Consider the following 27138-nt stretch of genomic DNA (forward strand, 5'->3'; position numbering starts at 1 on the left):
AAGACCCTTAACACAGACTAGCGGTCGGCTTGGACAGACGCTCGAGCAGATACGTGCCAGAACATTGAACTCTAAATCCCTTTAAAGGTTAGGCTTTGTTGTTCATCCTGTTATTAAAAACGCCAGTGATATAATGTTTCCTACTCTGGAAATCAGGTTATTTTGTCCGATTTTCCAAAGCAACTTTACAGAGCTCCGGAGTTTCTCATACATCCGTTCTCTCATACCTTATAGAAGGATGTGATGCTCCTCTGGTGCAACCCCTAAATCGGCACGGTATGGTTTCTCCCGCCTCATGGTGGTGATTTTATTTTATTTGCGCTGACAGATGTCCACACCACCCTCTCCCGTGCTCCCATCTCCCCATGGCCTGAAGCTCGAAACCTCACCTCCCAATACGCATAAATGCACAACCTTCTCCTGAAATCGTTCCAAACCCACAGCGACATTCACAGTGTTCTTCATGTCAAACACTGAAATCGTGTTCAAGTGGCATGTTGCGACTCTTCAGCTCTTTTTGCTCTGCTCTGTTCCTCTCTGTAAATGACATGAAGCAGCCACTCGCTGTAATTGTCCAGATTCCTTTCTCGTTTGATTCAGAACCAAAAGCAGCAGTTGAAAAGGATGTGCAGACATGAATATGTTCACCAGCTAACAAGCACCCAAACAAGCATCACCACAAGTGTCCTAATCACTTCACCATAGTCTAAACCACTTTTCCCAATACATCCACCAGGAAACTGCCAGATGGTCCACATTTTTGCCAGAACCCAGCAATCAAGCAGATGAAAAATTTAGATCAGATGTTTTAAAGATCTGGATAAGCCAAAAAACGGTTCTGTCTGGGGGTTCTGTGCAACAGGGTTTGTCTGTGGTGGCATGATGGCACAAATTCGCTACCTCATGTTTACAGTTATCTGGTTTAAACCAGAGCTGCTGTCTGTGTATATTTTTAATATTGTCTATGTTTATATGGGTCTCTCTGGGTTCCTCTTCAGTTCCTAAGAGCAAGTGTGTGCAAAATAAGTCCTCGGTGTGGGAAGTTGTGTGGCCATGATGCCCTCTTATTGACTGTGGCTGTGAACTTCCAGGATGTGTTACATCCTTGCACCAAGTGTTCCTGGAACAGACTCTGGATCCACCACTACCACCCTGATTTGATGCAATGCAGGGCAAACAGAAGTTGACAAGTTCTTCTCACAGTTTGACACCCAGGTCCGTTAGAACACTGCTTACCAATCTCTTTCAAACATCATGGAACCAAGTCTTGACAATGGATTTGGTCTTACAGCCCTTGATTAGGATTAGAAGACCTAGAAAGGCAAACAAAACAGGATTTTAATACCATGTTTTGTCAGAACTCCTGGAGGAAAGGTAGGAGTCGATCTTAAGAACCACAAAGAACCCTTCCATTTTGTCCTCCACATCTAGACATCTAGACCTTTTTCTGGCCTGCTAAAACCCAGCAGGTAGAGTAATGGACACTTTATAAATAATATAAATACACCAGATTAAAACATGTTGCATCTTAATGGACCTTCAGGTTTGGATATTATTTCTGACAATCTCTAAAAGAAATCATTGCATCAGCTCAGTGTGCATCATGAAAGTTATTTCCGATGTGCTGCAAAAGGAAATGCGACGGGGTGTGATTGCGGTCAAGCATTCTTCGATCATATTCAAGCCGGAGCCACACCTTTTTACGCATCCTCCTCGTGAATACCTTTGCGTTTGCTTGCTCTGTAAACAACTGCTACAGTGTTTGACCAGAAATGTCCTTTCACTGATTTTATTAGTCCTATTTGACCGATGACTGGCAGTTCACTGGAAATCTGGCTCACATATGCTGAGTCTTGGTGCTGTGCCTGGATTTAATCGTCTGGATTCTCAATATTGAGCAATGTCTTCTTTTTTTTTTTTTTTTCTTTTTTTAAACAAAAGTTGTAGAAATGAGTCATTAGGCAGAGGCATGTCCACTACGTTCCTGGGTTTTGGTACCAGACGGAAGAAATGTATAATAAGTATGAAATTAAACACTCAGGAATTTTCTATTATAGGACAATGATCAACACAACACCAGCGTTACTGTTACCATCCTAAAAATGTTCTTTTTACAATAGTAGCATGTGCCAGTTTTATTTCTCTTCCAATGTAGCATTACATCTTCTGTCCAAATACATCTGGGAACTATGAAGACCAGCTGCTGAAGTGGGAGAGAAATGTTGTCCCATACGTATCTGACACAGGATTCTAGCTTCAACAGTTCTGGGTTTCCTTTGTTGTATTTTTCGTTTCAAATGTTTATAAATGCTGAAAGGTTTAGACTGCAGGCAGGTCTGGACTCTTCTACTACAAAGTCATGCTATTGTACTAGATGCAGTATGCAGTTAGCATTGTCTTGCTCAAATATGCAAGGCCTTCCCTGAAAAAAGGCATTTACTAGATGGAAGCATTTGTTGTTTTAAAACATGTATATAGAATTCAGCATTGATGGAGCTAAGCTGCCCATTCCACAGGCACTATTGCATACTATCAGAGATGTGGCTTTTTGAATGGAGCGCTGATAACAAGCCAGTTGATCCCTCTCCTCTTTAGTCCGGAGGACATGGTGTCCATGGTTTCCAAATAAGAAATTACAATCTTGATTTTTCTGACAACAGAACAGTTTTTGACTTTGTCTCAGTAAGTTTAAAATGATCTTTGGCCCAGAGAGGATGGCAGCATTTCTGGATCATGTTCATGCATGACTTTTTTTTTTTACCTGATAGAGATTTAACCTGCATTTTAGATCACATGGCAAACTGTGTTCACAGACAGTGATTTCTGAAGATGTTAATGAACCCGTGCAGTGATTTCCATTATAGAATCATGACTGTTTTTAATGCAGTGGCCCCTGAGGGCCCAACGATCACGACCATCCGATATTGATTTTCGCTCTTGTCTCTTGTGTACAGAGATTTCTCCAGATTTTTTGAAAATCTTGATGATGTTACGTTCTCTAAATGATGAGATATTCAACTGTTTTGCAGTTTGATGTTGAGGAACATTATTTTGAAATTGTTTGAAACAGTTTGGAGACGCAGCCTTTCACAGATTTTTTGAGACGTGTTACAGCCATCAAATACAAAATCTAAATTTTTTCCTTAAAAAACAATTGCCTCAGATAAAACATGTTTTCTATGTTCTACTATAAATCAAATATGGGTTTATGAGATTTGCAAATCAATGTATTCTGTTTTTATTTACATTTCACCACATTTTTTTGGGAATTGAGGTTCTGCAATAACAGCCACTGATATGGAGCACTCTGCAGTGCTGTACTGTAGTTATACAGTAGGTTATGGATTTTACAGTGAGAACATAATGACGTGTTGATGCTGTAATGACGGCTTGTTCTAATGAAAGGTCTTTTCTTAATTGCAGAGAGTTTTCTTTTTTCCCAGTTACTGAGGTTAGCTGATATTTCCGTAGCTGTACGGTTTTTGTCGTAATTCTACATCTTCAGCATGCAGGACCCTGCACTTGTATGCTCTTGATGGTTGAGATCATTGTTCCAACGCTAAGCGAGAACATCAAATCTGTTCAAGAACGCTCAAAAATCCTCAATCTAACATCCAGGATTTTAAGTCAAGTGTCCTCTCAGTAGGTCATGTGTTTGCAGCTGGGTTTGCTGGAGATGCATTTCTGGTTCTAACAAGAACTCATCTTTCACTTCTCGCTATTCGTGGCCTTACTAATCCCTCTGTGCTAGTCAGAACACGTCAAAATGATTGTTTCAAGGCTTTCCATTCGCAGTATCTGTAATTTCTCAGCGGGAAAGTCACATCATTATTAGGACATTATTTGATATTAGCTCTGGTTAAACACCTGATCAGGTTGGGATCTAGCTGTCAAGGTCGATTTCTTCAACCAAGAAATTTGTAAATGGTTGCAGTCGCTGCCCGAGGATCCATCATGACCACGTAATCCAGGTTCTCATGCATTCATTGTTGGCCTGGTCTATTAATAGTGCTCTGGGGAACCTCCCTGCATTTGTCATGACGTTTTTTTATTATTCTTGTTGAGAGGAACGCAAGCAAAGCCTTGTTTACCCATGGCTTTGTGTTGCCCGAACCTGGTGTTTGCAGTGGAGCGAGTGTACAAAGTGAGAGCTTGTTTGTGGGTGGAGGAAACCCTGGAGGAAAGACACTGGGAAACCTCGCTGGGTGTCTGTTAGCAATCTTCACATCACGATCATTAGATGTATCATTGGACATTTTGCAGGCAAATTTTAAGCCTGGAGTTTCTACGTATCAGCACATGTAGCACATGTAAACACTGTAGCATACCTGGGAAACTCGGTGGTCTACATGAGAACAGGGGCATCAAACACGCAACCCGATAAAGGTTCGAATCCATGCCTTAGGTTGTAGAATCCTCGTTCTGAATACAAATGATCTTGTGGCTGAACTGAAATGAAAGGTTTAAAGTTATAGGTAGAAAAGAACAGCGATGATCCAACTCTTCATGCTAACAGTTTCACTTTTCATGTCTGCCTTTAAATATTTTATCCAGATAAACACGAACACATTTTAGCTATGTGTTTATCTTTTTAGTGTCCATCAGTGAAAATGCATATTTTTCTCTTCGTTTTGGCCTTCTGTCCTCACTGACAGAATCTATCTTTTCAGTCGTCAAAACAGAGCTTTTTGAAAGCGCTCTCAAATGTGGATACGTTTTAAAATGGCGTTTTTGCGTCGCGGCGTAGACTGTGCGAAAACGGAGGCTTTCGAAAACGACTCCAAATTTATTTAGCGACACTTCAAAAAAAGGCGGAAAGTAAATAAGCAAAGAAAATGACGCAGTTTGAAGAGTCTTGCGTTTCGCTCGTGTGCAGTACAGGGACGTTTTCAGACCTTTCAGTGCGAATGAGTGACTTTTTTCATTTGTGGAGAACTTCAGGGTTCTGTAATCGGTCCATTAAAGTTTTACAAACATGTATAAGTGTGTATATAAAATCACTGCTCATCCAATAGTTTAGGAAAACACATTTTCCGAAAAGTTTCAGTTCCCAATAATATCCTGATCCGCTGACAAATTAACAGACTAAATAGTGATGTTCCTTTCAGAGTACAAAGAACTAGATGACAGTTTAATTGTTGACATTTCTCTCTTTCTTCCTGCCCCTCAAAAGACGATTTCTGAATGCCATGGACACTGACAATGCCGTGAAAGTGTATGACGCAACTCGCTAATTCAAGGATCCGTCATCGTGCAGGCAGTCGTGCATACAAAATATAATACGATTTATTTGACATAATTTACCGTGAATTTACAAGCATAGGAGAATACGGTCCAAGTGTAAAGGATTATAGGAGTTGCTCCGAGGCCTGGATCCTTTTAGCTACTCACAGCGATCCTCTGAGCTAAAACAAATTAATGTTACTCGTTAACGTTTATCAACATCCGTCAGGTTCTGTAAATTTGTTTTTGTTCACAGTCAGGCCCTTGAGCAGTTGTGCCTGTTTTTCAGCGTCTTGTGTAGCTGTGTGAAGTCCTGGAGCAGAGCTTCTACACCGTCCACTGGGGAGCATTCAGAGTTTTTCAACATGCTAACCCATTTTCCGAGATTTATCTCAGAAATCACAGTTGTTTACTCAGATGTAGCTCGTTTGAACCGCCAGCTAGCATACGGTGATAAACAGAGGGTCTGACATAATGAACACATGACCATGAAACTCACGTTCCCACGAGGTCAGGGTCCCGTGTCGTGACTCGTTTCGCTCTGTTAGAAAAGTTTCAGGTTTCTCTAGATTTCATTACCGCTACAGATTTAGAGTTTTTTTCAAATAAACACGTGTTCTGATGTTTGTTTTTTTTTTGCTGTAGTTGAGTTTGCTTTGCGTTCATCCAGAAGCACAAACTTTCGGTTTTGAGAAGGTTTTGTGGTTACCACCCGAGTACTCCTGCTATTTTGCTGTGTTGAACTCCACTAACATGGATTGAGTCTTGAATTTGAACTTGAATAGAAAGCAGGATAAAGGATGGAGGTGTGTGGCAGGTGAAGCGTCTGTACACGTCGTCCTAAACGCCTCTGTCCACAAACCCCTCTGTCTGACTGCAGTGTGTAGTGTTCTGCTTCAATTAAGAAACAGAATGGAGAAGATCGCAGGAGGATTAGACCTGGGCTTTACCATTTAATAAATTCATTATTATTATTATTATTATTATTATTATTATTATTATTATTATTGTTGTTGTTGTTGTTGTTGTTGTTGTTGTTGTTGTAAGTACTATTGATCATATATTTTCTTCTGGATGCAGATATCATTCATAAAAAAAACTAAATAATGAATATTAAACAAATATTATAATAGTAATAATTATGTTATAGTAATAATTCTCTCTCTCTCTCTCTCTCTCTCTCTCTCTCTCTCTCTCTCTCATATATAATGTGTGTGTGTGTGTGTGTGTGTGTTTAATTATCTATCTATCTATCTATCTATCTATCTATCTATCTATCTATCTATCTATCTATCTATCTATCTATCTATCTGTCTGTCTGTCTGTGTGTGTAAATGATGTACAGACATGTGAAGTGAATAACATTGCTAAACTCTTTAGGTGGGCTCCATTAGACAGCAGTTAGCAGTCGTTTGAGAAGTTGATGTGAAGAATGGCCATACGGATCTGAGTCATTTTTGAGATGTTTAGACAACTGGGTCAGAGCGACTCCAGCAGGTGTTGTAGGGGTTTATTCCGTTATGCAGGTTTAAATAACTACCAAAAGTGTGCTAGGAAGGAGAACTTCTTAGAACATCAGGTCTGACGTTGATGCTCCTAATCCTATCGAGTGTCTGTTGGAGGTTCTGGACAAAAACAGGTCAGATTCGTGGAGACACCACAAGTACACACACACACACACACACACACACACACACACACACACACACACACAAGTAGGAGGAACCAGACACAATATTAGGGAGGTGGTTTTAATCTGATGTCTGATCAGTGTTACTTCAGTGTTCTATAGTATTTGAAGCAATAAACCCAAATAAATCAATAAATACACATAATTAAATGTCAATGTACTCATTTTATTATTATTATTATTATTATTATTATTATTATTATTATTATTATTATTATTATTGTGTGTATCTGAGAGCGAGTCACAGAGGGTGTTGCCTCCCTGCACATTAAAGCCTTTGAAGACTTTTTGCCGCTGTTTAAGAGCAGAATAAACACACACACACACACACATTCTCCTTTCACAAACTCTCTCTCACACACACACACACACACACACACACACATTCTCCTTTCACAAACTCTCTCAGACACACACACACACACACACACACACACACACACACACACACACATTCTCCCTTTCACAAACTCTCTCAGACACACACACACTCTCTCTCTCTCTCTCACACACACACACACACACACACACACACACACACACACACACACCGGGGAGAGAGTTGGGCGCGTGAGGATGATGAAGTCGGTGTGAAGGACTGCGAGCGCGCGTGTGTGTGTGTGTGTGTGTGTGTGTTTGAGCGAGCGCGCGCGCCTCTGTAATCTTTGGAACATGAAGACCGGAGCGAATCGACGTCTCGCCGGTAAAACCGCTTTCACTTCTTCACTCCGCTTTTACCAACTTTCTGTCTGTTTTCTGTTTAACCCTGGCTGGTCTAAGTGTGTGTGTGTGTGTGTGTGTGTAAGAGGAGTTAGAAACCTGCTAATACCTGTCACTAGAATAAAACTCGCTATGACGCGTCATAGCGCGCTGTTTGAGCAGTGGAGCGCGCGCAGGATGGAGGTACAGGGATGTCAGAGAGAGTAGAATGAAAACTTCTCCCCTCCTGAATGATGCACTGCAGTGTGGAGTGTGAGGATTCTGACTGTCGGCTTTAGAGATGGGATTTGCATGATGTAATGACTAGAACTGAGGTGCCACCGACCAGACATCAGCCCGCGTGCGTCCTGCGTGCCACAAAGTGTCTATCAGACTTTTTAGCATTTCCCTGACACCCAGACCTCCGTCACACACCTTCCCAGGTCAGAGCTTCCAGGTACAGGTGATTTCTGATCCATTTCTCACCACACGGCACTTTTCAGCGTCTTTTTTCTCTTCTGTTCGGTTTTCCGAAAGCGCTTTGTGTTTATTTTGACCTCCAACTGGAATCTATTCGAGTGTTTTTGCTTTTAAATTCTCAGCATCTTTAGACTGTAAGTCAGCTGAAGTTGTTTTGAAGTGTGCTGTCTGGATGAATTTGACTTGGAATTGACTCGAGAGGTGTTCAAAAAAAAAAGCAGGTGGACATCAAGGTGGTGAATGAACATCTCAGAGGGCATGGATTTATGAAGTTCAACACTTTAAATCTTGTTCATCTGATTATGGATGATATTCACATTGGAGATGGTGGTTAGAGAACCGAATGAGCACGTGCAGCGTTCAAGTGCGTCTCCTTATGGTGTTCATTGGATTCTTGGTGTATTTTTGGGACTTGGACTCACTGGTGTGGCTCTAGAAGTGACCATTCACTCTCCAGAACTCTATAACATGTTCATAAAGATTTCAATGTGCAGTACATCTTATGAAAAGCACCTAATATTTTCGTTATAAACAGTTTAGGAGTTTGGAGTTGTTGGTGTTTGATGGACTCAAATCAAGATGCAACATACAGCATCGAGGAAGCTTGTGTTTTGTGTAGATTTTGTTGTTAGTGTTGAGTTGAGGAGTTGTGGAGTTGTGTTTCTGCACTCCATTCAGCCTTGTGATTAAAAAAAAAAATCATCTTGGCAAATTATATATAATAAACATCTAGATGATGTGGTTTGGATCAGTTTGGTTCATGTTAGTGGTGGACCAAAAAAAACCCATCAAGCTTTACCAGCAATCTCGAAATCTTTGGAGATATTACATAGACATTTCAGATGTTTCAGATGCTTGGGTTTGTGCTTGTTTGAATGAATTAGATCGATAACACAGCAATCTGGTCCAAACTCCATTTTTGTAATTAGCCTGATGGAAATGGTAGAAACTTTCAGGCTGGACTTCAAAGCAGACGATGGCAATCTGCAGATGTGGACCGTTTGAGCTTGTTCAAGGGGACGGGTTTCACAAGCGCGCGTGCTGAGAGGATGTCACGCTTGTTATGTCTCAGTACCTCAGTGTCGTACTATTTTACTACGGAATCTTCACAATGTCTCCTTGTCTCGTTTTCTTGCCAATGTTTCAATAGACGACATTTTTCCCTCAAATTCCTTCGAGCTGAAAAACCCTAAATCTCTGACTGACTGATTTATTTGCTGAATGTCACACGAGGAAATCGTTAACGTACACAGTGGTCAGCTTGGTGCTAACACGTATTAGCATTACTGTAACGTCAACGTTTAAACAAACACACTTTCTAACTTTTCTTATTAACTTTCCTAACAGGGTTACAGTCGAACTGCAACATGGTGACGTTGTGCCAAACAAATTCACAAGGACTTTAAATCAGAATATAATGCAACACTAATTGGACAAATACTAAACAGTATTATAACAGTAGGAGGTGCTAAAGTGCTATAAAACATTTTCAGGAATTTTAGCGCTTCTGTGTTTTTATGTTTTTAATATTTATTTAGAAAATGTAGTTTTTGTCATCTAATTAACAAATGCCTCTGAGGGTGTTTTTTTTTACATTGTTTAAACCGCATTTGCTAGCTAACTAAATGTTGTGTCTTATTTCCTCAATCATTGTTTTACATCTTTCAACCTTTTTCTCAGGAATGTTTCTAAAATCTTTTACCGAACTTGGAAAACCGCTATCAATGTATTTACACTTTTCCAGCTAGTTTCTTGCTAGTTAGCTACATTTTTAGCAAATTTACCCACATTTTTGAGGAAAAAAGTTGACATTTTAGATGTTTTCCATCTGATAAGTGATGCGTATACAGGACTTAACAGCTGATTGCTAGAAAAATGTGAATCATTGGCATTGATTGGTCTGGTGTTACTGTCAAAGCAATTTAACACTGTTAAGAATCTCTCAGAAATGTAGCTAATTGAAGCTAATTAGCTATCAATGTCTTTTTACATTGTCTGTTGCAAAGGTTTAACATCTCGGTTGTAGGAGCTAGCAAATTTACCTTTGTTTCTGAGGAAAATTTTGCTATTTGGTCTTGTTTTCCCTGTCATATTTTCTATTTAAATAGTATCTGTTTAAAAGATCTGTTTTCTCACTACCCTGCTAAAATTTTACAAACATTTCTGAGGTAAAATATTGATATTTCTGAAGTTTTGGTCTTGATTACACAACCTATACGTTTGTGTTTTCTACAGCTGTCTTCATCTCTGAGGAAAATGTTGATATTTGGGATATGCTTGTCTCGACTCTCAGCTCTTTCACAATAATTTATACAAATATGTTGGAAATTATTCATGTTGTAGATGGTTTGATGTTGTTTATTGATAGCTCTGTCTTGAATGTCAGCGAATTTCCCAATATTTTTGGGGGAAATGTTTTTTGTTAGTTTGTTGTGCTAGCGAGCTTAATTGTGATCCCTAATCGTTCACTAGCGTATGTTCTTTATCCGTGTTTGATAGCAAATTCCCAAATGGAAAATATAATGTACGCATGTTTCCCCATCTACTTTTTCCCACAAATCTGCAGCATTGTGATTGAAGAAGACCTTCTTCTAACGATGATGAGTGTTTTTGAAACTTCTTAATGGCGTGCCTTTGGCGTGAGTCTTCATCCCGAGTCGTGAGATCTGAGTTCTTGTATATGTTCAGACCACATAAACCTGTCAGAGGCAGCCATGTTTAATGGGCATGCGATAGTGAAAGAAACGGTGGGAGAAATTGTGTGTGTGTGTGTGTGTGTGTGTGTGTGTGTGTGTGTGTGTGTGACACAGAGAGAGTGTGAACAGGCGGGCGAGCGTGTAAAGATGCGCAAGAATATTGTTTCCATCTGGACGTCAGGCCGTAATTGTTTTAAAACTGCTATGTCATTATGAGATCTGTTGTACGATGTGATCTCTCTGCTTTTACAGGTCCAAAAAAAAAATTGGTTGATATGATAATGTGTTGAACATGTTATTAAAGGAAAACCCCTGGGTTTTAAAACCTAATATTTATCCACTGGACATGTCTTAACCGTGTGATTATCACAGGCCAGAATTCCAGAATTCCAGAATTCCAGTTATAATGTCCTGAAAAAAAAAAAACACTGTAAGATGTAATGGATAAATAATGGATGCCAATTCAGGAAACATATGCAGATTAGAGTGAAACTTTAAACCTGGAAAACTGATGCTTTTCGGGATGGAACTACTTTTTTGGAGGGAGGAAATTGTCTTTATGTGATGATGGATATAGATATAATACAGAACCTTGCTTTATGTATTCTCTATATAATGCTCTCTCTCTCTCTCTCTCTCTCTCTCTCTCTCTCTCTCTCTCTCTCTCTATATATATATATATATATATATATATATATATATATATATATATATATGTGTGTGTGTGTGTGTGTGTGTGTGTGTGTTGGTCTACGCGAGATTTCTGTGCCTTTCTCAGTGTTCTCAATGAAACTCTTCATATTGTTGGTCACAGTCAAAAACGTAAAATTTTTCAAAATAGTCCCAAAAAATGTTAAAGGTTCCTTTAACCACACACGGCTGTAGTTATCGGCTTGTACGAGAATTTGCAAACACGAGTGTGTGAAAGACTCGCAGTGTCCTGTTACTTCATCTTGTAAGTGCACACACTTTGACCTCACCTGACCTAGGCTCCAACCTCACTAGGGGTCAATGCATCGTTCTAAATGCTCCTCTGTCCCTGCGAGCTGAGAAACGTTTACTTGCAGACATCCAGAGCCGGGTTTAGACGCTTCAATCTCGTTCACGACAAGAACACAAAGCTATGAAGCATGTCTAAAGCGTTGGAGGTAAAATGCTCAGATTTTACACACTGCCTTTCATAATTTCAAGACTTTCGATTGGACGGAATTGTAACGCGGAGGTATGGTTACGACGAAAGAGAGTGACCTGTTGGTTTTTGATACACCCTGGCGCCCCTTTAGCTTCTCTCTCTGACTGCAGAATGCGGTGTAATTGCCCTTCCAGCCCGGTTTTAGCCACAAAATTGTCCCTGTAAGCTTAGCCTTTGACACTGAGGAGTAATTAGCCCTGATTGTGCCACAGACGGAGTAAGAGTGCCACAGGGCAAGGGGGCAGTCCGGGGTCTGGATCTGTTTAAACACTGGTGCCTCCAAAAAAAGATTGTGCAGTTTTCAACAAAGGTGAACGGGGCCGTGTTTTTCTCTCTTGATTTTTTTCTTTTCTTTATTTCTGTTTCATTTTTCCTCCTCCTCCTCCTCCTCCTTCTGTCAGCTTTCTCACCGTTTGCCCAGATGAACGAAATCATTACTTTTTTTTGCTTTATCAGATCATCTCCCACTATATCCTTTCATTTTTTTTAAACTGAAGTACGTTAAATAGGTTTATTGCACACCAGCTTTTTTTTTTTTTGTAGCTGGAAGTGGATGTTTAATACAATAAGCCGTATTCTTCTGCAATTGCCAGGTCAGATGCATTAATCATGGTGCCGTCGGGGCCCTTTGAACGTCTCGGCCAGGACATGGAAACTCTTTGAATGCCGTTTGTTCATCCAGACGCACTAATGGCTGCCCTTTTTTCCCTCTACCCTGAGCTTAATTTGAACAAATGAGACATGAGCTAGAGTACACAAGCGATATGCTGTCCAGGCTGTCAGGGTGTAATGACCTGAGGATTCATCTGGAAAGGTAGAGAGAGAGCGAGAGAGAGAGAGAGAGAGAGAGAGAGAGAGAGAGAAGCTGGATGGGAGGACAAGCTTTGCTTAGTCATGATTGGAACATGCTAAATTGGGCGTTCAGATTGTTTGTGTTGAGGTGAACAGTGTGAGAATTAAGTGGTATGTTAACGTCCTGCGCCTGTATTCAAATAACATCCTTTTATACAGATTTCAATATTATCTTTTTTTTCTGTGATTTTATTTCTACTCCTCAGGATTTACTTTACTGTAAATATAGTCAGCTTATTAATAAAGCTCTCGAAACTATGGCTGTTCAGACGAATCCTCTGGAGTGAAACCGTATCTCCTCCGTTGCCCCTCTCCCCCCTTTAATTTATTCCCATTTAAGGACTCGTTCACTCGCCCAAGTGTTCCCTTTCTGTCATTCCCTCCTGAAACGCGTTTAATCACGGCCCTGTATTTGGTTTATTATAGCGAGAGGCGAAGCCACTTCGATGAAGCGGCGAAAAACTGTTTGTTCAGGATGATGTTCAAGAGCAACACCACACATAAAACTGATCTCTTGCTGGATGCGTGTGGAGACCAGAAGTTTGGGATTTTTGTCGTAGTAAATTCCTTTCCTCCTCGTCGCATCTTGCGAAATACGGCTACGTGTTTGCTTTTTTTTTTTTTTTTATCTGATTCAGAGCCTTTAGTTTTCTGTTTCTTTCTGTGCAAGCGAGATTAAGAACATCGATTATTCAGGTTGACTGCAGGTTTATTTTAGTTCTGATAATAATGAATGTTGCAGTTTCCATAGTAACGGTTCGTAAACAAGGTACGCAATCGTAAATTGTGTCATTCAGGAGATGTATGTGTGTATGAAAGGAGTCTCCAAGTTTCGTAGCAGTTGGATGTAAAGCTGAAATGTTCATCCTTTGAAATATGAATATAAGTTTTTTCACGAACGTTACGCAACATGTAATGTAGTCGTAAACGGATAAAAAGGACGACGTTAGCGAATTAGGAACTAAACACAGCATGATCGGTGAACAAGCATGTTATCATGTCACTTTGCTAGGATTTTTTATTACAATTAAGGATTGGGAGGCGGAGCCTAAGTGCTGTATTGATACCAAATAAGGGCAATGGCTCGGTCCTTAAAAAGTTATTAAAAAAAATATACACTGGCAGTTCATGTATAAAGAGTATTTTGTTAGTCACATGACTTACCACAAGACAACATTTGCATGCGTGTGTATGTTTTGGCATGAATCTCATCCTACACTGTTTGTGTGTGTGTGTGTGTGTGTGTGTGTGTGTGTGTGTGTGTGTGTGTGTGTGTGTGGTCTACAAGAGAGGATGTGGCAGTGAGAGGAAGTGGCCAGATACACACTCCGGCCAGGCAGGCGCGCGGTGTGGAATGCAAACAGTGACCGCTGCATTTGAGTGGCAAAAATAAAAGGCCGAACTCCAAACTGCTGACTTGCAGTGCAAACACTCAACCTAAGGAATCCGTGTGTGTGTGTGTGTGTGTTTGTGTGTGTGTGTGTTTGTGGTGTAACACTTCTTGTTGCTTCATCCCTTTGGCCTGGACTTCACTGCATCAATTATAGAAAGGGACCGATTGAAAGAAAATATTTATATTTGAACGTTTTAATGCTCAAAACCACTGAAGATGATGTCCATGAAACAACTAAAAATAGTCTGGAAATATCTTTATACCATAAACAGCAGGATATAATATTTAAAAAATGCACAACACTCGAATCAGAAAACCCATAGTTATCCTTGTGTCTCTGCTGAGTAGCTAGCAGACTAGTTCACTAGCTAACCGTACGGACTTTACCATAACAACTGGGATTTAGCTAATGACTGCCATTTGCTACGTTTGTTAGTTATTTAACTACTAGCAAAGAAGCTTTGCATTTAGCAAAATTATTTAGAGAAATGTCTCCCAATATAAGAACAAATTTACTAATATTAAATGTTGCTTAGCTTGCTGGACAGTTAGCTTTAATGCTAGGTTAGCTTGATCGGCAGTTAGCTAATTAGCTAAATTGGTGCACATTTACCACAAATGTTTTGACCATAACTTGTCTATTACTAATGCTATGCAAACTATCATTACAGATTTTCGCTATAAGTGCGGCTAACTGGTAGGAAACTAGCTTGTTCTTTAACGTTGCCATTTTCTTCTGCAGCCAAAATCTATAACATTCAAAATTGTATCAGATAAAACACTCAAACCGTTCAGGTTTTCTGAGATCACAAACCAAGTTTGTACGTTCCTCCGGCTCCGGTCGTACGCATTTTTTCGTGATAGTCTGGACGATTGGACAAATTGATCTCGAACAGCGATCTAACGTTTTTGAGTGCTTGAATAAACACGCCTTATGAATGATTACCTTAGCTGTCTATCCCCTGGCATGATGAATACACATCTTCCGTGCACTCTGCTATCGTAGAGCAGAAGAAGATGAGCAGAGCTGCAGGATTTCGAGAGCTAAATCGTCTTCCTGGCAGCGTTCACCGCGGCTGAAACTCTGCAGCGACTCCAATCTGACAGTAATGAGATCCTGCTTTCTCCCTGAGAGGAATTATTAAATTATACGCTCGGATTTCACGCTAGCGGGCACGCCGCAATTAGCTGAGAATTTCGCACCAGTGGCACTTCAGCGTGGAGTGGAATCGACACTTTAGCCGTCTGGTCTGGGTCAGAACACAGACCCTTGTAAAAGAAGAGTCGGGAGTTCGGCTTCACATGATGGATAAAACTCTCTCTGAGTGAAGAGTGACGTTGAGCGAGCAGCGAGAATGCTGATACAGTAAATATATTACCCCGTTGTACTTGGTACATGTGCAGGCTGGAGTTCACACCCTGCGATGATGAAAGCCGTGTCTGGCAGCGATCAGGCTCTCGCTCCAGGTGCGTTTTATTGCCGGGCTGATTTAGGACGGCCGATCCCTCTCTAAAACACCTCGTCTTTTCTGACAGGTAGAGCTGGCACATGAAACACCTCTAATGGCAGTGGCAGAGCAGAGTGAGGTGAGGTGGAGTGCGCTGAAAGAATGCAGGCCTCTCTCTTTTTCCATCATTTATACTCTGTAGGTGATGATCAGACATCCTGACGACGATCCGCATCAACATTTTAAGTCGGTGCGCCAAAAAGAGATCATCCTGTGTACATCGGGAGCCGTGAAACTGGTCCTCATCTGACCATGTGCATTACCATGTCTGCTACTCTGACTACATGTGCACCCCGTCACCGTAAAACATCACAATCTCACTTCCACACCCACCCTACTCACCTGATTTGGCTCCAGTGGACTCACCTTCTTCCTGAAGATGAAGCTCCAGCTCAAAGGTTGCCCTTTTTGACATTGTTGTGGATGTCTGGTGCGAATCGCAGAAGGTGCTCAGCATGCTTAGAAGGGAAGACTTCTAGTACACGTTTTAGAAGAACGCTGGGGGCAGTGTATTGCTGGGCAAGGGGACTACTTTAAAACGGATAGTGTGTAATCGTAGAAAAATAAAATACTTTCTTGTTAATAGAGCTAGTCTCGAAACCTTTTGATACCACCTCCTACAGCGTTTATTGCTCAACCAGAGTGACTAACAGTTTTCTTTTTATACAGCTTGAGGGTTTTATGGCCTTGCTCAGGGAAACAGCAATCACAATTTGGTGGTGCTGGGATTTGAACTCATGACCTTTCTGTCAGAATTGCAACATCTTAAGCACTGAGTATTCATCTGAGTATTTGAATGTTTTAGTATAAGCAATTTGAGTATTCGACTTTTTAACGTAATTCAGTATGACGTACTTTTTTGTTTTCAGGTTATATGATAATTTGGCTATTTCAGAATAGGGATTTGGGGGTATTTAAGTAATGTACATTTGTTGGGTGCTGGGATTTGAACCTATGACCTTCCGATCCAAAGTCCAATGCCAATGTAATCATTTAAGTATGAATTGAACCAATTAAATATTCGAGTTTGTCGTTTCAGTCAAAATCAAGTCATTCAGTTCATACCCTCCAGAACTCCTGAGAACCCTGAAATGTTCCCCACTTTCAGACACTGTCTGCTCATCTACAAAAAAATTGTTTTTAATGCACTTACTGGACAAAGTCTGGAAAAGAACGTAATCTGTATGACTCCGTGACTAATATTCATATTCCATGATCCAATTTTATAAATGTCTGCCAGCTCTATTAGTAATGGATTGGTCCAACCCTCCACCCTCTCGCCCTCATTTCCATCCTAAACCCCGATACCAGGCTTCGCTCCCACATTTTTTCACGATCGCACGGCAGTCCTGCTTTCCTGTTTTTTTCCACCAGGTTTGAGCCCGAGGGCGGGGGGGAAGTGGTGGAGTGGAACTGGCCGAGCGAGGCTTTAATCAGCGCTGAGGCCATCACAGACACTCTCTCTGGAGCTCCTCATGATCAGGGCCGCCCGGTTCGACCCCACGGGCACCCACACAACACTCGCATGAGAAAAGCTCTGATACACGAGGAGCACTGAGGTGCTTCTAAAACACTACCAGGTGCACCAGCAGTGTGTGTAGAAAAAGAAAGAAAGAAAGAAAAAGAAAGAAAGAAAGAAAGTGATCCAGAGCTTGAAGGCTGGAGTGAACTGGAACGTTTGATCTGGAATTTTGGTGGAAAAACCTTTCGAGTTGATTTTCACTGCTGATTTTTTTGATGCTCTGCACACTTCACAGAGCCGACTCGCAACATATTTTGCAAATGATGGAGAGCCGAAGAGCCTCAGGCCACACGTGACTCATTCTTTTGGAAGTACAATAGCCTAAATCTAATAGCACAACACTGGCAAAGCTTATAAAGTATGATAAGTGTCTTTTTTATTCAACTTGACTATTTACACACTGATCTTAATTCCTACTCGGTATGATCTTAATCCAATCCCTTACCTGGAAAGAGAACTATATATTCTCTGTAGTTTTAACTCCAGTCTTGTTAGCTAGCTTTAGGACAGAAAGGAGGTTGGGCTGATTAGAATCAGAACTTAGAACCAGTTTTAATGGCCAAGTGTGTTGACACACACAAGGAATTTGGTTCCAGCTGTTAGTGACTCTCAAAGTACAGACATAAATACATTTGGAGAACCTTACTGGTGTTTAATCCGCATTGCTTTATATTTATTACATTACATTTTATCGATTTTTATTTATTAATCAAATCATTTGAATTTCTGAAAAAACAAACATTTATAGGCAAATTCCATATAATTATTGACAAAAAACTAAAAAAACACAAAGAGGATGGATGGATGGATGGATGGATGGATGGATGGATGGATGGATGGATGGATGGATGGATGGATAGATAGATAGATAGATAGATAGATAGATAGATAGATAGATAGATAGATAGATAGATAGATAGATAGATAGATAGATAGACAGACAGACAGACAGACAGACAGACAGACAGACAGACAGACAGACAGACAGACATTGACCAAAAGTATTAGGAGTATCAGGTGGACTTTTTCAGGTGCCTTCAACTGTTACCACAAATTTGAAGGCACACAATTGTATAAGACGAACTTTGGATTGTATTAAAATGAAATTGGCCCAAACCGGTTCCAGCATGACAGATCCATGAAGATCTGCTTTACATAGTTTGGAGTGGAAGATCTCCTGCTATAGAGCTCCAACCCTATTGAATACCCATGTAGCTGAATGAATCTCCACAAAATCTAGTGGAACATCTTCCCAGAAGAGTGGAGATTATTATAACAAAAAATGGGGACTACATGTGGAACGGGATGTTAAAAAAAAAGAGAAAATATTACAGAATAACCAGTACAATCCTAAACACCAACCAAGCTCCAAGTCCCATCTTTCCAAATCCGGATTGTATCCCGATAAGGCTTGGTGCGAGGCAGGAATACACACGGGATGGGATTCCAGTCCATCACTGGCCACAAGTGTTTTAGTTTTTCCCAAATATTCTAATCTCCCTCATTTCCAACTACAAAACATCATGTTCCTATTGACTGAAAGCAGTAACGGCTATAGATGTAGAGATGTATAACTCGTAGCAGAGCCCACCGAGTCCGGGTCAAATGTTAGTGATTACTCGTGATGGGAATTCCAGCTCTTTGCAGTGAGTCAGATCGGGATGAAGAAACACGCTAATGAACAGCTCATGAGTTGAAAAAAGATTTTCACGGCCATGTTTTCAGCAAATTAGACTGACCTCATCTAGAAAAAAACACAGAATTCAGAAGGCTTTCAGTGTTTACAAAGATTTCTTGCACAGCTAATTCAAATTTGGAGGAACAATTTAGCTGAAAAACTTTCACTTGTTGTCCAAACAGTGTTAATTGAGGCTTTTAGACAAAAAGTCAAAAGTATTATGCATGACTTCACCATCCATATGTGGTTCTTCCACAAACTGTTAGCACAATTGTGTAGGACATCTTTGGATACTGGAGCATGAAATTTTTACTTCACGAACTAGGAGACTCAAACCTGTTTCAGCATGAACAATGTGGAGTGGAAGATCTCCTGCTATAGAGCTCCAACCCTGTTGAACATTGACGTTATTAACACCCTTGTAGCTGATTGAATCTCCACAAATCTACTGGAACATCTTCCCAGACGAGTGGAGTTTATTATAACAGTAAATGGCGACTCAGTGTGGACTGGGATGTTCCAAAAGAAGCACATACCGATCTTATGCTCAGGTGTCTACAAACCTTTGACCATATAGTGTTTGTTTGTTTAGTGTAGTGTTTATAGGAATGCATTATATATATATTTTGGAATTTCGGCTCCAACATGAAACATAACATTTCTAGGAAATTTTGAGGAGATTCGTGTTTGTGTACAATCCGTACAGACAGAAGTGCATTAGAGTCGGTGTTTATAAAACCACTGAAAATATTTCCTTCTCAGTTTGTGTGTGTGTGTGTGTGTGTGTGTGTGTGTGTGGGTTTGTGTGTGTGGGTTTGTGTTGCTTTATCATCTCTGTCATTTATATTAATGCGCTTCTCTCCTATATATTCTTGTAGGTTATTATATCAACACATCATCATTTACATATGGTTTACATTTTTTTATTGTATGAATATTTATGGAAGTCGTCTCCAGTGTCAGATGTAACTTTAGGATATTTTTCAGATGAAAATATTTAACAACATTCCAGAACATGACATTTTTCTGTAAATTGCTGTCATTGATTAATTCGTATAAAATTGTCATTTTTTGGTGAGGAAAATAAGGATCTTTATGGTTTTTAATGATTTCTCAGCTTAATCATGGAGTGATTACTGAGTGTTTTATTGTTCATACTCATTTACAATTATGGCATTTGGCAAAACAACGTAACACTGAGCAGTTGAATGTTAAGGGCCTTGCTCAAGGGCCCAGAAGTGGCAGCTTGGTGGTGCTGGATTTCACCTCATGACCTTCTAATCAAAAGTCCAAAGTCTTAACCACCATACAAATGATGCTTTTCGAGGACTGGCTAAAGTGTAAATATCCTCAAGTTGCCTATCAGCCTATCAAGTTGCAGTATTCAAATGTGTTATGTGTTGTACCAAAAAAAGGGGTGTGGCATGCAGAGTGGACTGACTTACTCATCTGCATATTAATTGAATCTATTGAATAATTTCCTTATTTAAAGGATTTAACTGAAAGTTTATTGGGTTTCATTGTAGTTCTGATTGAAATACGTGCAATGTTCTTCGCTTGACGTGCCAGAACGTTCTTTGCCAAATGTAAATCGTTCCCCAGGATACATTTTTTGTCTTTCAAGTTAAAACCCGTCTCAGCTGCGTCCCGTTAAGCTGTTAACCTGTTTTTAGCTTCTTGACCCTGCATGTGTTCTGCCTTTGAATGCCGGATATCTTCCAAAGGAATACATTCAGATTTATTGGTTATAAATATGAACGTAATTAAGATTTATTTTAGGAGCCTCAGATTGGATAGATCGAACTACTGAGGCTTAAACTTCACACTGCCACCTGCTGCATGACCCCAGCTATTACAATAAACATCCCTCATTAAAATGTAAAGCTGATTGGAGGTCAGTCATGTCGTTGAATTGTTATTATTAATAGAGCGTAAAGACTTTTGCCCAATTTTGTACTACAGGATGCGACTCGGAGGCACGCTGGCTCCCGACCCAGGTGGCTATCTTTCAATTCATCTTTTCTTTGTTCTGGTCCTCCTTCTTAAAATGGAAACTGTTCAGGCCAGATATAATCCCGTCGTCCTCAGACAACTGTTCCTCTATAAAAACACGGCTGTGAGGTTAAGCGTGACACGCTCCGCTAATTTACCCATTAGTCATATTCAGCGTGTATAAAATGGCCCTGGTCTTTGCCCGGCCTCGTTTCAACCCTGATATAAATCAGAGGCCTCCAGTGCAAGCTCAGTGACTCACACGCTGCAGTGAGTCAGTAAACATCTGCATTGTTGGGAAGCCTTATCAACCACACTTCATGGATGTGGTTTTGGGAGACCCAGAATCCCCCAGCATGCCTCCTTTTTACACAGACCTAATCTCTTGATCAAACCTAGAAAGCTTCTCAGGGCTTCCCTTAGAGCGGTTTATTTACAGGACACTGTAGCTTTGTTGCACCCGCATCGTGCCCTTTCCACACTTTCCAAAGGTATTGTGTATTCTTGATTACCAAGGCTTACTCCAGCTTAGAAAGTTTGGTGCGTAGATGCGTGCAGGTTTACGCATTGCTGCACGGATCTAAATGAACTTGGACTGACAACGTTCTTGTATTCTTCATGCAGGTGGGAGAAGGTGGAGGAAAGTTCGATCCAAGCGAGGACTTTACGCAATGTTATCCGTAGCCACTGATGCCACGTTTCAAAGGAGAAACTGGAAGGTAAGGAAGAGGGACAATGAAGGACATTAAGATAATACTGTTGAACCTGGTGAATGCATGAACTTCTACATTTGTTTATTTTGCAGATGGTGGTATGGGTGCTTATGTCTCTGCTGCCCCTGGTGATCGGAGACAGACCCGGGTTTATCGAAGACCCTGTGGATGCAGTGGGTTTTGTTACGTCCATGCTGGATGAGCAGCCTTTTGATGCTCTACCTGAAGATGAGGAGATGGGAGATGGAGACGGACATTCTCCGTGGCAAACCGTTTTTGGTAAGCTTGGGTATAGTGGCTGAAAAATATCTTAATATCTTTAAACTGGTTTGTGAAAATATTCTTCTTTTTTTTGTCTTTCAGAACCTTCAGTTCTATTAGAAGAAGAGAGTCCAGCTCGGTGGGAGCGTTCCCCACGGTCCTCAGAAGCCTCTGATGCTCAGTCCAAAGGCTCACGCAAGAAGAAGAAGAAGAAGAAAGAGAAGGAGAAGGGTGAGGATGATGGGCGGGGCCAGAGCAGCCGTGACTGCCACCTGGAGAGGCGCGAGATGCGAGTGAGAGACCTGGGGATGGGTTACGATTCGGACGAGATTGTACTCTTTAAGTTCTGCGTGGGTTTGTGCCAGAGTGCACGGGGGAACTACGACGCTGCGCTGAAGGCTCTGCTGACCAACGGCAGCCTGCCCAAACGAACAGCACGCAAGGTCAGCGCCAGACCCTGCTGCCGACCCACGGCATACAAGTCTGTGTCCTTCATGGACACGTCCACAACATGGAGGACCATCGAGAATGTCTCGGCTTTAGACTGCAAGTGCGTGGGCTAAATGGCTATTGGTGGAGCTGAAAACTGACACTGATTCCCACCTCGAGAAACAGAGGTAACGTGAGGCCGGAGGGCTTCCTGAAATCAGGATTATAGAATAGGAGGCATTTTGAGATGAAAGCTGTTTCAGTAGAAGGAGGCAGCAAGCCTTCTGAGATGTGCACCATGTATGCCTTCAGCCTTCTATATTCCTGACAGCAGAGTGAAAAAGTCCAGAGTGACGCCGGACTCGTGACAGGGCGAAGCACGGAGACGGTAGCCGATGGAGCAACAATAGACACTCATGGATTGCTCAAGAACATGGCCAGGAACTTGGCAAGAAACTTTGCAAGACGTTTTATTTGTCTGTTTTTATTTCTTTTACTGAAGTTCAGAGACTGTGTATATCTGCCAGTAACGGGTGAAAACATTTTATATTGTTTGAGCAGAAGCGGTTTTGTAATTTTTGACATTCAGGTGAACATATCACACACTGCCTAAATTACTGAAGCTATAATTATACATGACTTTATAAACTTATAAACAGTACTGATTTGAACTATTTCTCCACAAAGCTGTGGGCTGTTTAGGAACTGATGAAAAGGTCTATAAATGTTTAAAGGAATACTTTTTGGAAAAAAAAACTAATCACGTGGTTTTCCTTCTTAAACTTTCACCCGATCATGACACGTCTGAGGTTCGGCGTTTTTTTTTTTTTTTTTTGTTTTTTTGCTTAGTTATTTTTTTACGCATATGCAGTGAGGCTAATGTTTAGTAGCTAGCAAAGATTCTGTTACAGCAAAAATATCCAACCTCCATAATTTACACAAAGTTATTTAAGATTCAAAGTGGAACTATTTTACCATCCATATTAGATGACAGGGTCATGGAGGTGGACTGATACCAAACCTCAGAAAACAGTTATTGTGTTTGTCCAAGATGGCTGCCTCTATACTGCTGAGGTTTTTTGTATGTTTAGGTCACATCAGCATTTTTTCCTACGCATTCTATCATAAGGAAAATAATGTTGTCATGTTAATGAGCCTGTTTAGAAAAAATGCTAAATCACATCATCAGTGAAAAACTTTACCAGTTCGTCAGTTCATCAAGGTCACTTACAAAACCTAAGCAGCTAGCTAATTTAACATGCAGATTTTAAAAAGTGAACTAGCTAGCTAGAATTTACCCCTGAAAAAAGTGATCTATCTATGATATATAAGATTTACTTATCTTCCTGAATTACATATCAAGTTTATTATTTTTATTATTTTTTTTACAAATTAGCTTGTTTAATTAGCTAGCTAGCAAGTTATGGTCTGTAAAGTACCTTCCTGAATTAGCTGACTAGTTTCTTTTTTATTTATCTTTGACGAATTACGTAGCTAGTTCATATTTGAAAATTAGCTTGTAATAAGTAAAAGTTTTTTTTTTCCTAAAAAAGTGTGGATTCGATGAAAAAATACAACTTAAGTAAAGTACAGAACATCCCAAAGATTACTTCAATATAGTAACGACTTACAATAATTAAAGTATTTTCTGCCTCTATAGTTAATAATTAAGCTAGTTGTTAGCTTCGTTAGCCTCATAGCTATAGCACAAATTATCAGACAGCGAACACGGACGATCAATGAGATTGAAAAGGAAAGTTTCGGGAAACTGACTGTGTTCAGGTTGAACGTGATACAGATCCGATCAGCAATATATAAATACCAGATTAGCATTTATACCTGTTCTAGCCGTCTCTACTTGTTGCCTCCGACTGCAATGCGTTTTGTCGTTGCTCTACAACATGGATGCTGTGCATCTCTTAGCATTTACTGTATGCTTCATAGGTCAAATATTTATTTTTGCATTTAAGTTATTTATTTATTCATTCATCTGTATGAGGATGTGTTTCTGACCATATATACACACACACACACACACACACACACACACACAAATAAATATATTTATTAACGGGTATAATGTTTATTTTTCTCTTCGTTCCTGACTTGTTCGTTATTTGAAATTGGCAAAAACGTTAAAAAACGTTTTGTTGAGGTTTTGTTGACATTGGAAGTCAGTATGGAGGACACTGACAGCTGCCTTGTTGATATTCACTCTCCCTTTAAAGAAAAAGCTGCTCTTGAGGAAATACTCCAATGTACAACAGTAGTTATAGTCAACATTTATTAGTCTTTACACAGTATTTGTATATTATTATTATTATAACTATTATTACTATTATTATTATTTATATTATTATTCCTTTATTTTTGTACAACCCTGTATAGAAATAAAGCTGTTTTTGTGTAAAAGTGGGTCATGGTGCTGTTTTTGTTTTAGACTCTGTTTAATAAGTAAAATAAAGATTCGAGTGTTTGAGTGTTTGTTGTATTTTAGCAAATGATTAAATCAGCGAACAACAGGAAGATGTGAAGAAGTGAAGTGTTACTATGATGAAAATAATGTGTGTTCTTTATGTACATCTATGTATCTCTCTCTCTCTCTCTTTCTCTCTCTCTCTCTCTCTCTCTCTCTCTCTCTCTCTCTCTCTCTCTATATATATATATATATATAGAGAGAGAGAGAGAGAGAGAGAGAGAGACATATGGACACACCTTCTCATTCAAAAGTTTTCTTTATTTTCATGACTATGAAAATTGTAGAGTCACACTGAAGGCATCAAGGGCTATTTGACCAAGAAGGAGAGTGATGGGGTGCTGCTCCAGATGACCTGGCCTCCACAGTCACCGGACCTGAACCCAATCGAGATGGTTAAGGGGTGAGCTGGACCGCAGAGTGAAGGCAAAAGGGCCAACAAGTGCCAAGCATCTCTCGGGGAACTCCTTCAAGACTGTTGGAAGACCATTTCAGGTGACTACCTCTTGAAGCTCATCAAGAGAATGCCAAGAGTGTGCAAAGCAGTAATCAAAGCAAAAGGTGGCTACTTTGAAGAACCTAGAATATGAGATTTTTCAGTTGTTTCACACTTTTTTGTTATGTATATAATTCCATATATAATTCCACATGTGTTCATTCATAGTTTTGATGCCTTCAGTGTGAATCTACAATTTTCATAGTCATGAAAATAAAGAAAACTCTTTGAATGAGAAGGTGTGTCCAAACTTTTGGTCTGTACTGTATATATATATATATATACACGTATATACACTTCCTGTAAGACGTGTAAAGTCTTTGATGGCTTTTGAGACACCTGCATGTTCTTCTTGTTTTTCTGTGTACCAAACCAACAAACAGTAGAAGTAAAAAGCTAAAAACACACAGTTATGAAAGTGAATGAGTGGATGAAGTTCTGTGGAGTCCAAATGGGACATTTTTGTCTCTAACAGAAGAACTTATGTGAGATGAAGAACAGGAGAGAAGATGTGATCAGACTCCCTCACCCTCACTCTCACACATGGAGGTGGAAGTTTAATAGTTTTGGGGTTGTTTTGGTTCCGGTACACTTCAACACCGCTGCTGATTCGTCGTCGTCGTTGCAATTTCATTATTTCCACTAGAAAAGTTAGCAGTTGTGTGATGAGCTGGTTGCCACAGGGTGGCGTCATTGTTGCAGGTTTTACTGGTGTTTATTAGGAGCGAACATGTTCATCTTGCTAGCTGGCCAATTTAACGATGTTTGAGATTACTAGCGATGGCTTTGACGATGTTAGAGTGAAGTTTTGAAGGTGTTTGAGAGATTGTACAGATGAGAGAGATGAATACAGGCCCTTATGCTGAAGATCTCAGATGGTGTTGGAGATCACGTGTTCTTCGTAAAGTCGTTAAGGGCGGAGTATTTGAGCTTTAACGCTCGAGGCAGCACATTTTTTTGATAACGTTTCTGGGTGTTTAAAGCTCCGAGCTGTCTGTCTGTATAATAGTTATCATTCCTGCTCTAAAAGCCGTATCTTTGGTGTACACCAAAATGTACAGAACGTTTCCATGTGCCAGGCAGCTCCTAATGAGCCCACCTTCACCATGGCTCAGGGCTCTTTACCTCTCCTTACCTCTCTGTGTGGTTAAGGTTAATTAATGTTACATGGGCCCCTGTGATCCTTCTATAGATGGCCGCTATTGGAAACAGATGCAGGTGGAAAAGGTGGTTGTGTTTTTGTGCTCCTGTGACAGACCACACCACATCACAGGATCATTCCAGCCTCCTCCCTGCCACAAAACATTCCAAATATTCCCTTTTCTTTCTACGGAATACACAAACCCAAGACTTGTCTTCTTCAATCAACTATTTTGAGGTAAATGTTGAAATTGTGTGGAGAAACAGAGTAAATATGGCTTCTGTGAAATGAACTTACTAGATGTTTGTAATGAACTATGAGGCTGAATATGTTTGTTTTTTTAATGTAGAGATCGAATTATTTACATGTTGTTAAATATAAAGCGCAGGGAAATTTATACAGACTAAAGATAAGCTTTGAGGGTTTTTTTCACTGAAATTAAAATGATTGAAGTTTCTACAACCTTCTCTACATTCAGCTGTAGGTTTAAATGTAATATTTTCTCCACAAATGTAACCAAAGCTATTCCATTTAACCTGTATAAAGTTTAGAAAATAAATAAATAAATACACTAAAAAATCCCCGTTAACAAAAAAAGAAAACGAGAAAGAAAACGAGGTTTAAAAAAGACGCACAGCGACACCTGGTGGTCATAATATGCCTTGCTATGCTTCAACAATACAATAGTTGTTTTAAT

General features: G+C 40.1%; 1 protein-coding gene across 3 annotated transcripts; it reads left to right on the forward strand.

Moving 5' to 3' along the window:
* The first annotated feature begins 7509 nt into the window (after nucleotides 1–7509).
* Nucleotides 7510–24599, forward strand: LOC124403200 (artemin). Of its 3 annotated transcripts, none has more exons than XM_046876847.1 (4): nucleotides 7510–7616; nucleotides 21550–21644; nucleotides 21731–21917; nucleotides 22002–24599. In XM_046876847.1, the coding sequence occupies exons 1-4, from the start codon at nucleotides 7586–7588 to the stop codon at nucleotides 22460–22462; spliced, it is 774 nt and encodes a 257-aa protein (XP_046732803.1). In that variant the 5' UTR covers nucleotides 7510–7585; the 3' UTR covers nucleotides 22463–24599. The 3 variants fall into 3 exon arrangements, with proteins under 3 accessions (XP_046732803.1, XP_046732804.1, XP_046732805.1); XM_046876848.1 differs by lacking the exon at nucleotides 7510–7616 and adding an exon at nucleotides 7822–8069; XM_046876849.1 differs by lacking the exon at nucleotides 7510–7616 and adding an exon at nucleotides 7822–8055.
* Nucleotides 24600–27138: the final 2539 nt, after the last annotated feature.

Source organism: Silurus meridionalis, chromosome 20 (genome assembly GCF_014805685.1).
Source record: "Silurus meridionalis isolate SWU-2019-XX chromosome 20, ASM1480568v1, whole genome shotgun sequence".
In the NCBI taxonomy this organism is placed as follows: domain Eukaryota; kingdom Metazoa; phylum Chordata; class Actinopteri; order Siluriformes; family Siluridae; genus Silurus; species Silurus meridionalis.

What these genes read in the sequence shown, in the direction of transcription:
- LOC124403200 (XM_046876847.1), top strand. Translation starts at nt 7,586, where the DNA reads ATGAAGACCGGAGCGAATCGACGTCTCGCCG. An exon ending in TTCAAAGGAGAAACTGGAAG is followed by an intron (nt 21,645 to 21,730) that starts GTAAGGAAGAGG and finishes TTTATTTTGCAG; the next exon opens with ATGGTGGTATGGGTGCTTAT. An exon ending in TCCGTGGCAAACCGTTTTTG is followed by an intron (nt 21,918 to 22,001) that starts GTAAGCTTGGGT and finishes TTTGTCTTTCAG; the next exon opens with AACCTTCAGTTCTATTAGAA.